This window comes from Saccopteryx leptura, chromosome 2 (assembly GCF_036850995.1).
Source record: "Saccopteryx leptura isolate mSacLep1 chromosome 2, mSacLep1_pri_phased_curated, whole genome shotgun sequence".
In the NCBI taxonomy this organism is placed as follows: domain Eukaryota; kingdom Metazoa; phylum Chordata; class Mammalia; order Chiroptera; family Emballonuridae; genus Saccopteryx; species Saccopteryx leptura.
Window position 1 is genome coordinate 101,565,712 of NC_089504.1, and position 17,593 is coordinate 101,583,304.

The 17,593-nt window shown below is 49.3% G+C and overlaps 1 protein-coding gene and 1 non-coding gene across 3 annotated transcripts in view; one reads left to right on the forward strand and one right to left on the reverse strand.

The window, feature by feature from the left end:
* SHC3 (SHC adaptor protein 3) overlaps positions 1 to 17,011 on the forward strand; it is a 138,658-nt gene extending 121,647 nt beyond the window's left edge. For both annotated transcript variants that reach the window (XM_066368451.1, XM_066368452.1), the window contains exon 12: positions 9,548 to 17,011. In XM_066368451.1, the coding sequence (XP_066224548.1) occupies positions 9,548 to 9,676 (129 nt within the window). In that variant the 3' untranslated portion in view covers positions 9,677 to 17,011. The remainder of the gene's footprint in view (positions 1 to 9,547) is intronic.
* Positions 521 to 596, reverse strand: TRNAF-GAA (transfer RNA phenylalanine (anticodon GAA)). Its single transcript has one exon. It is a non-coding gene; the product is annotated as a tRNA-Phe (tRNA).
* Positions 17,012 to 17,593: the final 582 nt, after the last annotated feature.

Consider the following 17,593-nt stretch of genomic DNA (forward strand, 5'->3'; position numbering starts at 1 on the left):
ACAGGGCAGGGTTGGCACAAAGGGCGGTGAGCTTCATGAGGCTGCTTTCCTTTGTCCACCTGCATGTACTTTCTGAGTCCTGACAGTTAAGCCCCCAGGACCTGGGCCCAGGCCCAGGGGATGAAAGCTTTCAGGGCAGAGTTTGTCTACAGGAACCCATGGTAAGGGCCCCTGCAAGTTATACAACTTGGAAAATCATCAGGGCCCAGCTGGAAAGCCTTAATTCTTTTTTTTTTTTAATTCAGTGAGAGGAGGGGAGGCAGAGACAGACTCCTGCATGTGCCCTGACCAGCATTCACTCGGCAAGCCCCCTACCCGGTGATGCTCTGCCAATCTGGGTCTGCTGCTCTGTTGCTCAGCAACCAAGCTATTTTAGCACCTGACATGAGGCCATGGCACCATCCTCTGTACCCAGAGCCAATTTTGCTCTAACCATTTGAACCATGGCTGAGGGAGGGGAAGAGAGAATAAAAGAGGGGGAGGAGTACCGGTAGAGAAGCAGATGGTTGCTTCTCTTGTATGCCCTGACCGGGGATCGAACCTGGGGCTTCTACACTTCAGGCTGATGCTCTACCACTGAGCCAACCAGCCAGGGCCTCTCAAATATCTTTAAACAATGAGTCCTGGGTTTTGTTTTGTTTTTTGCAAGTGGTGGATCAGGATGAAGCAGTGAGAAACCCCCACTCATCCATCCTGTTTTCCCACCAGGGGAGCAATGCTGTGTGGCAGCACATTCAACAGGAAGGCTGAGTCTTACACTGCTGTGGGTGCCACTAAATACCCCATTATTCAGTCAGTAAATGTGTTTGACTTCACTAAATACCCCATTATTCAGTCAATAGATGTGTTTGACTTCACCCTGGCACAGTCCAGGAATAGCTGGATTTAATAAATGTCATCACATTAACCTAACCAGTGAGTAAATCTCAGGATTGCTGTTTAAAATCCTACCCAGTGAAAACAAAGAAGCAGGTGCAGTTACTTAAACATTAAGAACATTGCAGTTTTTGATTGATAGGTAGAGATGAAGGCTTAGGCTTCAGGTGCAAGTGGTGGACACCGATTACCTGTGTGTGTTTGGGGAGGGGGCGGTGTTACCTGAGGTGATCCATTACCCCCGGGCGTCGAGACCAAGTTGCTCGCACACTCCGGCTCTCTAGATACCCATCTCTACACCCTCTTTTCCCCCTCCACCTGGGCAGCCTCTCCTGAGAATATAATATATACCCTTACGACTTCCCATCTTTAGTTGTTTGGACGTTTAAAAAAATATGTGCACATTTAGGAAAATAGATTTTTTTGTGTTTGTGCATTTTAGAAATTTGCAAACATGATATTATTCCACAAATTCCATTTGATCTCTTTCTTTTTCTCCTTGGCCCATGTTTCAGGGCTCCAGCAGTGGTGATGGCTGTATACGGGAGAGTCACTTGAGTGAGCTGCCCGGGAACCCCTGGACACATGGTCCTCACACCACTCCCTGAGCTCTCTTGTGAAGAACTGAGGCACTGGAGGCCCTACCAGCCTTGTGCATGTTTTCCTCTGTGCCCGGGACAGTGTCTCCCCGGGGCAGGAGAGTGTGTGATCACGGGTTTAGATTCACTAGTGGCATTGGCTTCCAAAATGACCAGACTATCATGTGCACCACAACAAAGCACAAGGCATCCCACGTTATCTTCTTCCTGGCTCTCATCACCCTGGTCTTGCTCATCCCAGCGGACGGAGGGTTGACGTGGTGTCTCACTGTGTGCTGTGCTGTTAGCTCATCCATAAGTGTATCCTGTACTGTCCATCTTATGGTCCTAGCTTTTCCCCATGTTTCAGTCTTCTTTTAAAAAGTTTTTAAAATTTATTTATTTTAGAGAGAAGAGAGAGAAAGAGAGAGAGAGAGAGAGAGAGAGAGAGAGAGAGAGAGAGAGAAGGGGGGAGGAGCAGGAAGCATCAACTCCCATATGTGCCTTGACCAGGCAAGCCCAGGGTTTCAAACCGGCAACCTCAGCATTCCAGGTTGATACTTTATCCACTGCACCACCACAGGTCAGGCTGATTTAGTCTTCTAATTGGGCTTTTTTTGTTGAGTTTTTTAGTCATAGAATTTCCTATGTACTCTCCCACTTTCCCACCTATTGGATAATCTTTACAAGTTTTTTAAATTTATTGATTTTAGAGAGAGAGAAAGGAACATCAAGCTGTTCCTTTATGTGCCCTGACCAGGGGTTGAACCAGCAACCTCTGCACTTCAGGATGATGCTATAGCCAACTGAGCTATCTGGCCAGGGCTGTTGGATAATTTTGTCTGAAACACTCTTCATCAAATAGAAGTATTTCTTTGGAATGTAGTCAAATCCACCAATTTTCCCATTATGGTTTCTGTTTTGAATTTTATAAATCACAGACACACGTGATGAGAAGCATCAATCATTAGTTTTTTGCTGGGATTTTGATAGGGTTTGCATTGAGTTTGTAGACTAATGTGGGGGGAGCTGACATTTTTCTTTTTCTTTTTTAAGTGAGAGAAGGGAAGATAGAGAGATTCCCACATGCGCCCCAACTGGGATCCACTCAGCAACCCTTGTCTGTGTGCATCTATATTTTCTTCTATTATCTCTACAGCTTTATCTTTCACATTTAAGACTGGAGTTCTTTTTTTTTTAAATTTTTATTTATTTATTTATTTTTTACAGAGACAGAGAATGAGTCAGAGAGAGGGATAGACAGGGACAGACAGACAGGAATGCAGAGAGATGAGAAGCATCAATCATTAGTTTTTCATTGCGCATTGCAACACCTTAGTTGTTCATTGATTGCTTTCTCATATGTGCCTTGACCACGGGCCTTCAGCAGACCGAGTAACCCCTTGCTGGAGCCAGCGACCTTGGGTTCAAGCTGGTGAGTTTTTCCTCAAACCAGATGAGCCCGCACTCAAGCTGGTGACCTCGGGGTCTTGAACCCGGGTCTTCTGCATCCCAGTCCGACGCTCTATCCACTGCGCCACCGCCTGGTCAGGCTGGAGTTATTTTTTAAGATGATTTGAGATAGGGACCCAACACTGAAAAGATCTTCATGTAATGAGGCAATGTTTTTTGTCACCGTCTGCCAGATAATTCATCTTTTCTCTGTAACATGGATGCTCCTCCTCTTACATACTAAGTTCTCTATGTCATGGGTCTTCTTTTGCTCAGTCTGTTCTATTGATGTCACTGTTATTATTTCTTGTACAAGCATCATACTGTGCTAGTCTGTGTGGCTTTGAAACCGTCTAGATCGCTGGTGGTGTGAGTCCGTCCTCTTGGGTCTCCTTTCTGTAAGTTGTCTCACAGATTCTCAGACCCTTATTCTTCTTGGTTCTGAGTTTAGATCCACTTGCTGGGGTTTTGATAGGGTTTGCATTGAGTTTGTAGACTAATGTGGGGGGAGCTGACATTTTTCTTTTTCTTTTTTAAGTTAGAGAAGGGAAGATAGAGAGATTCCCACATGCGCCCCAACTGGGATCCACTCAGCAACCCTTGTCTGGGGCCAATGCCAGATCAACAGAGCAATCCTCAGTGCCCGGAGCCAATGCTCAACCCAAACCAATTGAGCCACTGGTTGTGAGAGGGATAGAGAGAGAGAAGAGGGAGAGGGAGGGGAAGAGAAGCAGATGGTCGCTTCTCATGTGTGCCCTGACCAGGGATTGAACCCAGGATATCCATACGCTAGGCCAACTCTCTATATACTGATCTAACTTGCCAGGGCCAATGCAGTCTTTAAACAGTATTTCTATCTGCCTACAGGGCAACTTCAGTTAAATGTTCCCTAGGCAGCTTATGCTTACCTCCTCTCAGATAGAAGGCATCATTCATTTCATTCGATCATCCCTACCTCCTCACCCCCCTGCCCTCTGGACTCCTTCCTACCGCTCACCCAGTCACCAAGCCTTGACCTCCAGTGCCTCCCTCTCACACTCCACACTCAACAGCTGACAACTGACCACACTCACCCCTAAACATCTGCGAAACTGCCCCTCTCCCCTCACACACCTGAACTGTCTGCGTCTACATCCCACCCCCACTGCCAACAGGAGGCTCTGCTAATATCACTCCCTGCTCCAAACTTCTCCTAAATGTCTATTGCAGCGGTTCTCAACCTGTGGGTCGCGACCCCGGCTTGGGTCAAACAACCAAAACACAGGGGTCACCTAAATTTCTGATGGCTTTAGGCAACCCCTGTGTTTTGGTCGTTCGACCCCCGCCGGGGTCGCGACCCACAGGTTGAGAACCGCTGGTCTATTGCCTCTAAGGTAAGTTTAAGCTGCTTACTGTGTTGTCAGTGTTCTGGAGTCTGGCCATTCTAATAAGTGTGTGTAGTGGTGTCTCATTGTTTTAATTTGCATTCCCTGCTGACAGGTGGTGTGTAGCTTCTTTTCATATGTTTATTTGCCATCTCTATATTTTCTTTGCTGAGGTGTCTGTTGAGGTTTTTGACTCATTTTTAAAACTGATTCCTCCCTTTCCTTCCTTCCTTCCTTCCTTCCTTCCTTCCTTCCTTCCTTCCTTCCTTCCTTCCTTCCTTCCTTCCTTCCTTCCTTCCTTCCTTCCTTCCTTTCTTCCTCCCTCCCTCCCTCCCTCCCTCCCTCCCTCCCTCCCTTCCTTCTCTCCCTTCCTTCCCTCCCTCCCTCCCTTCCTTCTCTCCTTCCTTCTCTCCTTCCTTCCTTCCTTCCTTCCTTCCTTCCTTCCTTCCTTCCTTCCTTCCTTCCTTTCCTTCCTTCCTTCCTTCCCTCCCTCCCTCCCTCCTCCCGCCCTCCCTCCCTCCCTCCCTCCTTTCTTTCCTTCCTTCCCTCCCTCCCTCTCTCCCTCCCTCCCTCCCTCCCTCCCTCCCTCCCTCCCTCCTTCCCTTCCTCCCTCCCTTCCTTCCTTCTTTCTTTCCTTCCTTCCTTCTAATGGGGGGGGGGGAGAGAGGGAGGGACAGGAAGGGAGAGAGATGAGAAGCATCATCTTGTAGTTGTGGCACCTTAGTTGTTCATTGATTGCTTCTGATATGTGCCTTGACCAGGAGGGCTCCAGCCGATCCTTTGTTTAAGCCAGTGACCTTAGGCTCAAGCCAGTGACACTGGGCTTCAAGCCAGTGACCATGGGATCATTTTGATAATCTTTGCCTGTTGTATTGTCTTCAGTCCTTTATCAAAAATCAGTTGACTATATTTATGGGGGTCTATTTCTAGGCTATTTTGTTCCATTTATCGATTCATCTGTTCTTTCATCAATACCACATTGTCTTGATGATTGTGACTTTATTTAGTCTTGAAAGCAAGTAGTGTAACTCCTCCAACTTTGCTCTCCATTATTGAATTGAATATTTTGAATCTTTACCTCTCCATGTAAAATTTAAAATCATTTTGTCAATATACTCATAATGACTTGCTAAGATTTTGATTGGGATTGTATTGAATCTGTAGGATAAGTTTAGAAGAACTGACATCTTGACAATATTGAGTCTTCTTATCCATGAATGTGGGATATCTCTCTACTTATTTAGTCTTTAATTTTTTCATCAGAATTTTGTAGTTTTCCTTATATAATTGTGCATATATTTTATTAGCTTTATACCTAAGTATTTCATTTTTGGAGTGCTCATGCCATTATGCTTTTAATTTCAAATTCCACTTTTTCATTGTTTGAATATAGGAATATATTAATCTTGTAACCTACAACTTCACTATAATTGCTTATTAGTTCTAGGAGTTTTTATCAACTCTTTTTTATCTTATTTATAGATAATCCTATCATCTGTAAACAAAGACATTTTTATTTCTTTTATCCCCAATCAGCATACCTTTTATTTCTTTTTCTTGTCTTATTACCTTAGCTAGGACTTTTACGCTGATGTTGACAAGTATTGAGATGTAACATCCTTACCTTTCTTCTGATCTCAGTGGGAAAGTGTCAAGTTTTTCATTAAGTAGGATGTTAGTGGTAGAATTTTTGTAGGAACTCTTTCTCAAGTAGAGGAAGTTACCCTCTATTCCTAATTTACTGAGAATTTCTTTTCTCATGAATTAGTATTGAATTTTATCAAATCCTTTGTATATATCTAGTGATATAACCATGTGAATTTTTTTTGTCTTTAACCTGTTGATGTGGACTACATTAATTGATTTTCAAATGTTGAACCAGCCTTGCAAAGTCAGAATAAGTCTCATTTGATCCTGATGTATAATTCCTCTTATACAATGTTGAAGTCAATTTGCTAATATTTTGTTGAGGGCGTTTGCATCTATATACATAAGAGATAGTGACCTGTCATTTTCTTGTATTGTCCATGTCTGCTTTTGATATTAGAGTGATACTGGCCTCACAAAATAAGTATTTATTCTGATTCTAGCTCTTAACTGGGATTTTAGAGACTTGGTACAATTTCTTCTTTAAATGTTTGGTAGATTTCACCATTTGGCCCTTGTGTTTTCTATGTTAGAAGCTTATTAATTATTTATTCCATTTCTTTAATAGGTATAGGTTTTGTAAATGCAATGGCTCCTCCCAGTCAGGAAGATGGTGCTGTTAGAGTGTGAGCTCACCTTCTCCAAACCTTGACCAAAGAATAAAGTTTCTGCTCTGCTTTACAAAAAAAAAAAAAAAAAAAAATAGGTATGGGCTTATTCAGAAGGAGTTTGTCCATCTCATCTGAGTTGTCAAATTTGTGGGTATGGATAGATCTGTTTATAATATTCCCTTATTATCCTTTTAATGTCCTTGGGAGATCTATAGTGCTGACCTTTTTTCATTTTTAATATTAGTAATTTGTGTCTTCTCTTTCTTTTTCTTAGTTTTCCTGGTTAAATGCTCACTGATTTTATTTATCTTTTCAAAGAATTAGTTTTATGGATTATTGATTTTCTCTATTGATTTCTCATTTTTTTTTTCTGAAGCTGGAAACGGGGAGAGACAGTCAGACAGACTCCCGCATGCGCCCGACCGGGATCCACCCGGTATGCCCACCAGGGGCGACGCTCTGCCCACCAGGGGGCGATGCTCTGCCCCTCCGGGGCGTCGCTCTGCTGCGGCCAGAGCCACTCTAGCGCCTGGGGCAGAGGCCAAGGAGCCATCCCCAGCGCCCGGGCCATCTTTGCTCCAATGGAGCCTTGGCTGCGGGAGGAGAAGAGAGAGACAGAGAGGAAGGGGGGGTGGAGAAGCAAATGGGCGCTTCTCCTATGTGCCCTGGCCGGGAATCGAACCCCGGTCCCCCGCACGCCAGGCCGACGCTCTACCGCTGAGCCAACCGGCCAGGGCCTGATTTCTCATTTTGATTTCACTGATTTCTGCTTTAACTTTTATTCTTTATTTCCTCTATTTACTTTGGACATAATTTACTCCATTTTTTTTTCTTTTTTAGTTTCCCAAGATAGAAGCTTAGATTATTGATTTCAGATCTTTCTTCTTTTCCAACACTTGCATATTTTAGTCTAGTCTCCACTAGCCTGGCCAGATCAGCCTTTTATTTTCATGTCTGTTTCCTTTTTGCTGTGCAGAGCCTCACACAGGTGTCTGGGTAACACTCCATGTATCATAGCTGCAGCAGAATCCTCCCCAGTGTCCAGAGAACTGTGTTCTAGGTTTGTCTGGGGTACTGAGTGTTTGGAATCAATGAATGACATTTCTGACCCCATGAAAGCTGGGTCCTCTGTGGACAGCAAGGTCTCTGGGCAGGAGCCAGACCTGGGGTTCAGTGAATATTTATGGGAATGGAATAAACTGGCCTGTTTCCTTAGCCAGTAAATTCATGAGTTACTTCTTTGTGTGCCTTTGTTTACATGTATGTTATGTTAGCCAGCCCATATACTCCAAAGACACTGACCGGGTAGTCTTCTGCGTGGTTGGCATGCTGAGGTCATGGGTGTAGTGTAAAACACATCATAGGCTGAGCCCCACCTCAAGTGTCTGACGGGGCAGGTCAGGGTGTGGGGTTACTAAAGCTCCTCAACTGTCTTTGACGTGAGCTGCAGTTGAGACCACTGTCCCAGATTGTTCTTGTGATAAACCCTCTGTAATCTACTCCTACTGCCTCAGACTTACGTGAGTGTGAATCATTAGAAGTGGGAGTGAGAAGTCAATGTCGAGGTAGCCGGCTGGCAGGACCTGGCTCAGGCTGAGCTCCTGGGTGCCCCTAGCTGCCAGGGAAGGGGCTTGCCCATGTCACTCATGTGGGCATTTTAGCCTGCTGGCAGGACCTGGCTCAGGCTGAGCTCCTGGGTGCCTCTAGCTGCCAAGGAAGGGGCTTGCCCATGTCCTCACGTGGGCATTTTAGCCTGCTGGCAGGACCTGGCTCAGGCTGAGCTCCTGGGTGCCCCTAGCTGCCAAGGAAGGGGCTTGCCCATGTCACTCGCATGGGCATTTTAGGCTGGGAAGGAGGATTAAACAACCTCAATGGGAAGATGCCAGAAACTCCTACAAAAAGTTTCCTTTCTGAATGTGTCCATGATATTACACCATCATGGAGGCATAATGCTGAAGAGCCAGGGGACCTTGTGACCTGAGACGTCTCCTCGGCTCTGGTGTTTACAGAGATGGGTCGGGCAGGGCCACCTGGAATTGGATCCCAGGAAAAGAAAACCTCCTCACTTCAAAGTTTCTGCTATTGCCTTTGGCTGCTAATTGGCAGAGCACAGAGCAAATGGCCTGGGAAGAAGTTTTAGATATGCACACCTAGAGCAGAGGTTTGGAGTAGAAGTAAGATCGGGGGCTGGAGGGCCGGAGAGCAATGACCCCTTGGTGAGATGATGGAGCTGGGGGGGTGGGGAGGGGAGGCCAGGGTGGCTACCTTAGGGAAAGGGGTGAAATTAAGTACTTGGGGAAAGGAGACTATTAGGACAAGTAGGTCAGTAAGAGAATAGACATGCCCTTGGAGTTGCTGAGGAAGGAGATAGAGGTCAGGGTACCCAGGCATCCGAGAACCAGCCTGAGGGCCCTCTAACAGCCTGGAGGGTGAGTGGGTATAGCCAGGCACCTGCTCCTTGCCCCACTTCCAACTCCCTCTCAGAAGCAGGACCCAGCGGCTGTGTCAAGAGCATGCTGGGAGACTGCTCTTGACCAGGCCTCATATTGCCTTCTTCAGGTATGGTCTGCACTCAGAGTGTGCCGGCCTAGTGTGTGGGGTTGGCCCCCAGGGACCAGGCAGAGGCCTGCAGGTAGGAGGAGCATGGGAGTCTGCAGACCTCAGTAAGTGATGCAGGATGGCTAGATAGCAGTTTCTGTAATGGGTCTTGTGAGGGCAGGAGGAGAGCAGGGGACAGAAGGCTGGTGTGGGACAGGAGAGCTCACTATGGCACTTGGGTGCTGAAGGTGGGGGAGCCCGTGATTCAGCCCTGGAAGGCTGGACAGGTAAGCAGCCTGAATTGACTGGCCAGCGACAGTCACCAGGGACTTAACAGACACCAGCTTTGAGAACATGGGGAGCCCCCAGCCCCCCAGGAACTGACCCCCCCATTCAAACGGTGTGGCTGACATCAAGCAAGGCATGTGTCCTTTTACTTCTGCCGGTGAGCAACGCTGACTTTCCTTTCGTGTCCTCCCAGGTCCGGACAAAAGACAGGGTCTTCGACAGCATCAGCCACCTCATCAACCACCACCTGGAAAACAGCATCCCCATCGTCTCTGCTGGGAGCGAGCTCTGCCTCCAGCAGCCAGTGGAGAGAAACCCGTGACCGGCCAGCCGCCCTGTCTTGACACCGCACCAAGGTCAGGAGGACTCGATTCTTCCCGGCGGATGGATCTCAGGCCCCAGGAACGCGGGCAGCGGCCCGCAGGCTCAGCGCCTTGTTCCAAATCCCCAGGAGGAGAGAGTAAATAGAGAGAGGTTTTCACAAACTCGCTCGGATTTCTCATGTGCATAGCAAAGGTGTACATACCTATACATCCTGTACAGACGATCCCTCAATAGTTCTATTTTTTAAGACTAAGAAAGGGGTGAGACTAATGTTCTGTGCTGTATGTTTTTGCTGAAGAAGTTTGACTGTAGTTGTCTGGGCAGAAATTTAATTCAGCTGACCCGTTCTACTAGGATAGTGCACTGGGGAAAGCGTCACCTGATGTTTACCTAATAAGCACAATATGGGGAGTCGGAGCAAGCGGGGGCTTCAGTGACTGGCACAGGGTTACAACAGAATCAGTCCAGGTGCCTGCCACCCAAAGAGGCGTAGGTCTGCATGTAGAGCAGGGTGACACGGCGGTGCTGATGGCTGTCCCTCCTCCTCCAGACGCCCCCCCTGGGCTGTCTGCACAGCACCTGTGTGCACCAGGTGTCCAGCACCAGAGGTCTCCTGGCACCGCACCAAGGAGCCGACGTCCCTTCAGCTGTTTTGGGTTATGCTGAGCACAAGAGTGCTGTCTCCCATGACCTTGGTGGCCCAGGGGTGCTTGGGATGTGTTTTGTTGCCAAATCTGGCACAAAATAAGCCCCACCAATGAAGGTCTTGCTTGGCCAGTGCTTCCCTTGTTCTCACCTGTGTGAAGGCAAGATGAATACGTGTGCAGGGGTCGCTGGGCACAGCCATGGTTTGCATGTCTCTCTGGCTGACCGGCTGATTCCAGGCTGCTCTGGTTGCTGCCGGCAAAACTGCCCCCTCCCCATGCGTTCATCCAGGGAGAGAAAAGCGAGAGTGAGCGCCTATGCCCAAGCCAGTGTGAGCACATGTGCCTGGGTTTTGTCTTGGAGACCGGGCATCAGCAGCTCCTCTGGGCCCAGGCTGGCGAGCCCATGCTTCTGAGAATCATCTGAGGCTGTGCCCTGGGAGCAACGGGCAGGTAGCACCACAAGCGGTCTGTACGCCAGGCTCCCCATGCAGCGCTGAGTGCTGGCTCCTTCCTTGGAGAGAAAAATTCTTGCTGATCTTTGGGTGTTGGGAACTTGACCTTGTCTATGACCTTGACAATGTATCTGGGATGAGAGTCCAGGGTGTCTTTTAAAAGATAGCGAGATTTATTTGTGTGGGGTATCTTCTTAGCGCTGCTGCAGCGCTGGCCTTGTCCCTGTGACCCCCCACGACAGGCCCACTGCCTCCTCCTTGACCCCCGGGACACAGTGACGCTCCCCCCGCCACATGTCACAGAGCTGAACAGTAATGACGGATAGGTTTCCCCTAATTCTGCAGCATTCCTAGGTGTGCGAACCCCATTTCTACTTATGGGGGTTTGTGGCTGGGATGGTGGGTGGGCTATAACTGACGGGCAGAGATGGGTTGGAGCAGGTCAGAGGCTTCATGTGTGGCCTTCTCTGAAGTTTAAATTCTCTGAAGGCCCAGGGAATCCAAGCTGACAGCGGCTTCAGTCATCTAGAATGTTCTGCAGTGGATTGGAACTCGTCTAGGCCATTCTGTGCTGCCTTCCGGAATGGTCTGATTTCAGGTGAGCGCGGGCGCCTGGCTCCAGGTTACCTAGAAGCAGTGGGGGCTGAGTGGGGGTGCAGGGCAGCAGCTGGCCCTGCCTCCTGCTCACGCAGGCTTTGGCGTGGTGACAAGAATCACCCTGTACGCCTCTCCCGGGGCCTGCAGCCCTGTGGACGCAAACAGATGTCCGACTTCTGTGAGGGAGCTTGAGCCTTCTCTGTGTGTGGTGTGCACACACATAAAAACAGACAAAGTGGCTTTTCTTTCTATCATCTTGCATGCCCTGCATGCAAGGCCAAAACGCTAACATGACAGGGCGGGAGCAGGCAGGAAGCAAGAGTCAGGAGCCGTTAGCACCTGGTCACCTGGCCTGTTCTGCTTGTCCCCAGGGACCTGCAGTGCAAAGGGCTCTCTGCTCCGAGGTTAGTGTTTGTCTCAGTGGTCAGCAATATATACATTTATATATGATTTTTTATTTTTGCATGAGAATCAATTTAGACAATTAAAAGTATTGGGGGATCCAATTTTGTTTCAATGCGGATTCAAAATATTCACTTTAAAGCTTAGACTATAATATTGCTTACAAAGGAATTGGGCCACCAGGGAGTGGACCTTGGACACTGGGACACACGGACGGCAATGCTTCCCCGTCATGCTCTCTCCGTTTGCAGAATGTGTTAGAGCTCATGCGGAGCCCGCCTCCTCCTTCAGGCACATGTGATGGTGTGACTGGGAGCCTCGTTTACAGCCAGGGAAACGGAGGCTACAATGTGTTCCAGGCTGCGTGGTAGGCGGGCAGCAGAGCTGTCCTGCTCATCCCCGTCTCCTTGGCTCTGCTGAGCTGGGAGCTCACGCTTTGCAGGCAGAGGAGATGAGGCCTCCACCCTGTCCAGGTTGGGTCCTGCCTCCAGCAGTTTCCCCAGCTGTGTCCCTGCCTGGGCAGAGGCAGGCAGAGCAGCACCAGGCATGCACTCCAGTATCCCTGACATCCAGGGCACATACTCCATGGCCATGCAGACCCACCCGGGCCCATGGATGCTCCAGGCCTGCTGCCCGTCTCATGGGCCACCAGCCCTTGACCCGGGCCTCTGTGTCTGCTGAGAGTGCAAGGTGAGCCAGCAGTCCTACAACATCCTGGCTTGTGCAGTGCCCTGGCCCTCCTGCCCACCTCCTCCCCCACCCAAATGGTCCTATGTGCATTGGCTGTGCTTAGACGGCATTCTGGTCCTGCTGAGAGCCTGAGGGGCCTCCTGTGGGCTGCTCATCTCTGATTTACATCAGTTCTGAGGCTTGACTACAAGGAGACCCTGATGGCTCGGGGCAGTCTGATGAATGAGGCATCGGGACAGTCCCAGTCTACACCCTGGGCTTAAATGACCACTTCCAGCCTTTTTTTAAACTGAGAGGCCAAAGGACTGGTTCACACTCAGCTTTGACTCGTGGTTCATGTGAACAACAGTTCTATTTATGGCTTTCTCGGAGCTGGGGTCAATGGACAAAGACCCCACTGGGACACATATGGTGTCTGGAGGGTTTCCTGGTGAGGTCACCACCAGTAATTTCTGAGGACACATACTGACAGGCCATGTGTGGAGGAAAATGCCTGTGGAAGGCAGGGCAGGCCTGTTGGGGGAGGGGGGAGTGGACAGAGCACTCCCAAAGGGCCTCCAGGCTTCGGACACTCATGACATGTTTTCTGTCTCCGTGCCTGTTCTGGGGCCCTGCAGACAGTAGGCCTGCCATTTCTAACATGGAGCTTTCCCTTCAGGCAGAGTCAGACTCCCAGGTGGCTCCTTTATGTGAGTAATGCTTTAGAACTCACTTCCCTGAACCAGTCACCACGTGAGGGCCAGTCATGCTCCTCCGGATCATAGGCTCCTGGGCAGTGCCCACAGCAGGGCCACCTCCACCCAGCCTCAGCCCCCACACACGGGGCCACGTTGCTCTGAACTGTGTCTCGCCCCCTGCACTGCAGGCCTGTGCAGTCCCCGTGTAAGGATTGCAGGGTGTTGACTATGTGCAAGCATGAAGGACAGTGGTTTCCTCAGATGCTTCTTGTGAAAGTGAGCATCATTTCTCTCTCTGTCTGAGTCTGTGCAGATGCCACACATGCCATTCTGTGAGTGGTGACCACTCTGGTGGGCAACAGGAAGGACGACTGTGCAAAGATCGCACGTAGGTAATGGTAAGACACAGACACATCTTGGCCTTGGGTTCCAGAAATGTACTCTGGTTGTGTAATGAAACTTACACAATTGGTCCTGAGAAACAAGAGGGGGAATGGCTTTACTAGGACACGCTGCAGTCCCAGGACCACCGCCGCCTGCGAGAGGACCGTGAGCCAAGGCGCGTCACGGCTTCCTGCAGCTGGAGGGGTCGTTTTTCAGTGAGGAAAGGGGGTCGCCGGCTGGATCTAGGACAGAGTGCAGGACTTGTTAGGGCCCTTTAGGGCTCGTGTGACAAGCTCGCCCCAGTGGAAATGGCAAGTGGTCCTTCCTTCCTTGGGTTTTCATTTTATCCATCTTTTTGTCCAAAGCATGTAAGGGCACGTGTCATTCACACGGAAGACCAGGAAATGTTCCAAGTTCCTGTGTACTCTGGGGGCTTCAGAAGCAGCCCCTGAGAGAGGTTCTACCTTACATGGTTCCTCTGGGTGATGACCAAGGGGTGGGGAGAGGAGGGAAGCTGATGAAAACTCCATTGAGCTGATCACCAGGGTGCACTGGGGACTGTGGGAGACAGGGCTGGACACAGCCCAGAGCTGACCCACAGGGCAGGAAGGAGCCGGGCACACACTCACCCAGCCCAGCACCACTGTGAGGCTGCCCTGGCCGGCATTATGCACCCCTCTAGCGTATGTCCTCTGACACAGAGACAGGCCTTCCTGCCAAGCAGACTTGAAGTGGAACACTGCTGCCCGCCCCCACCATGAGTTCCTGACTCAGTAGGTCTGTATGGCATCTGAGAATTTGCATTTCTAATAAATGGTGCGTGATGCTGGTGGGCAGTCTAAACTTTGAGAACCACCACCAGGTGTGCGTTGCCAGTCCTTATCTGTCCCATACTGATGGCTTTCCCCCTCGATGACTGTATATATTTCCATGCTACTTCATATCGTAGGTCCCCGGGTGCATGCTGGGAGTTTAACAGTGGAAGGTTAATAAACATTTACAACTCCACGCAACCATTACTGAAAGATAAAACGCCATCAGCCAGCCACAGCTCATTTACAATGGGGTTCATATATATTCATAAGTTTTCAAGCAACATAATGCACAGTTCTAAAAGTGGCACATTTTATAACCCCCAGAAAAATGGCAACTTCCTAGGAGAACTTGTGAGTGTCAGTCGCATGTGTGTACCTGCACATCCGTGGACCTGCACTGATGCTATGGCTGAGAATCTGTCTCTGTGTGTGCACACACGCATACACACCTGCACTGCTTACGAGGGTGCAACTCTGCCGTGTACACATGAGAGCTGGCTGTGCAACGTGCACCTTAGGGCTCCTCCCTGGAATTTGATATTTTGGCGGATGAGGACAACTAGAAAGTTAAAGAAATGTTGTTAAGTGTTTGGGGACTGACGTGTGCTGGCACCCACAGACATCTGAGGAGGCCCCTGGATGCTGCAGGAACAAGACAGGAGGCAGGTCACTGTGGGACGTGACAGAGGGACGTAGCCGGGAAAGGTGAAGAAGAGAGGACGGAGGGCGTAGGAGGATAAGGAAAAAAGGCGGTATACTAATCAACCCCAGACTACGTCCTGTCTTCAGCTACAGTGTGCAGTGCCATGGAGGCCAGTAAGGAAGGATGAGAACGGCCAGGTGTGGTAGAGGCTGTCCCCGTCACAGTGTGGCCTGGGGGGGGGAAGACGAGTGTGTCCCCCCCAGTGGCTGTGTGTGTGGCACCACCGTCAGTGCAGCTGACCAGCCTTCCCTAGGTCTTGTGTGCACACTTGTTCACATGCGCAGGCACAATGCTGGGTTCCTGGGACAGAGAAGTGCACCACGGGGGTTCTGCCTGCCCGCGAGTGTAACCCTGTGGGAAGTCCTCACCGGGTGCTGGTGTGACAAGCCTGGCGGTGTTGTGGTCAAGTTCAGTAGGGCTGTGGAGACCAGCGCTCCTGGGTGGGTCTGGGGAGTTGGAAGGCTTTGTGAACTGAAGGGTAGATTCTTGCAGACAGACAGGCACGAAGGTCCAAGGCAGGCAGGACACCCTCGCAGGCACAGTGGCTGGTGTCAGCAGAGGGGCCAGAACGGGTGGTGAGGCTGCTCCTGTCACTACTCTTCCTTCCTGCATTCACAGGGGCCCCATATAAACAAGCCCCTTAAGCCCTGAAATACAGGGCTCCCTCCTGGGGGTGGAAGAGCCCCTCTCACATGGGAAACAAAAATCTCAGAGTTTAAGTCTCTATTTTGCTGTATCACCCTGAAATGCTGTAGGTAGAAAAACTTGCCCATGGGCGGGCGCTGTGGTCCTAAGAGGTGAGGTGATACAATCACACTCATTTGGGACTTGTCTCCGTGACTAGCGGTTCTAACCACTGAGTCAAGCGACAATCAACAAAGCAAACATTAATGGGAAAACCCACTCTTAAAACTGAATTACCTTGTAACAACTATGCGTTCATTGATGGCAAGTGGAATATGCTCTGTTCACTTGACTTTTGAATATAACTTGTTTTAAAATAAATATTGTAAAATTAGGTATGTGAATGTTTTTTCTCTTCAGACTTAAGAACTCAACATTTGGTCTTTAAATCCAAGGATTAGGAGAGAATGCCGTATAAATTTAACATGTAATAATATTTATTACTTTTCTAAGAAAGCATTTGGTTGACACATGATACGCATTGATAAATATTGTTTGAAGATTTTGTGTTTGGTTTTCCATGAACTTTTGTGAAACAAACAAACAAAAAAAAGAATTACTATAATTCCCTGTCTGGGTTTATCACCAATTCACCACTTTCTACTTCGATATTTGTAATGGAATGGGACTTTGGAAACCCCCGAGGAGTGGGAATTCTAAACTGATTTCAAGTTTTCTACTCCCTGCTCTATGATTAACACTGAAGTTATCTGGCCAACATTCGGGAGATTTGGCAACACAGCGGGGAAGAAAATTGGCTTACATTTCCTCCTCGCCTTCCGAGAAGCCACTGTACTCCTTTGGGAAATGACGTGGTTCCCAGCTGCACACCCTGCCAGCCACCTGGCACATCCCTGTGCCACGGGGGAGCCAAGCAGAGGGGCAGCCTGGCATCCCCAAGTGCCATCCTTGTGGCTCAGGAGGGAGGCTGTCGCCCACGCAGGCAATGCCGCAGTTATGGGTTATCAGAAAACGTGCCTTCATTTCTGGGATCGTAGTGTGTGCATTCCTGACCATGTAGCGAGCCCTTTGATATTTCACTTAAACACGAAAACATCGGGTTGAGGTTTTGCACTTCTAGAGACAATTTAAATGCATGGGTTTGGTAACTTAATCAGAAGTTTTCTATAAAATATGCCTTGTCACATTTCTGTGAAAAGCTCCTTGTCAGCGCAGGATAACATGGGTCAAGGGTTGAGGTAACAGCTGTTTTCTGTGTCGTCCGTTGTTGAAATGACTGTCACTGTAGCTCTGTGGGCAATAAAGTATATTGTGAAGAGTCTCTCGTTTGGATGGTGGATCTTGTGTTGCCTCAAAAGAGAGGAGGGTGTTTGGAACCTTTCTCCAGAAAGCAGGTGTTCTCATCATGACTGTCACCACCATACTAATCATGCCAAACTCTGGCCTCTTTCTCTGTAGAACACAAGGCATGCACATGCAAGCATGCGTGCACACGCGCGCGCGCGCACACACACACACACACACACACTCTTTCTCTCTCTCTAAAACTTACCATCTGTAAATGAGAAAGCTGGGGGATGGGCCTGTTCTGACCTCTTCTCTCCAGCAAAGGGAGCAGGATTAAATATCCCACCTCTTGGCCCTACCTTGACTGCTGTGGCCGTCACCATCTCCTCCCTGCCAAAGGACAGTCTACCGACCATCTTCAAAACAGTCTGACCTGTCCGTCAGGATTGGTGAGGGAGCCCCACACCAGCCAGCTTCGCTGAACACAAGACACACCAGTGAGGGGGTACAGGGCAGAAGGGTGATCGGGTGGTAAGAGCGGTTCCATGCCTGAGGGGACAGTGGTGCCAGGTGAGGGGCCAGCCTGCCATCTTGCACGACACCAGGGCGGCCCCCG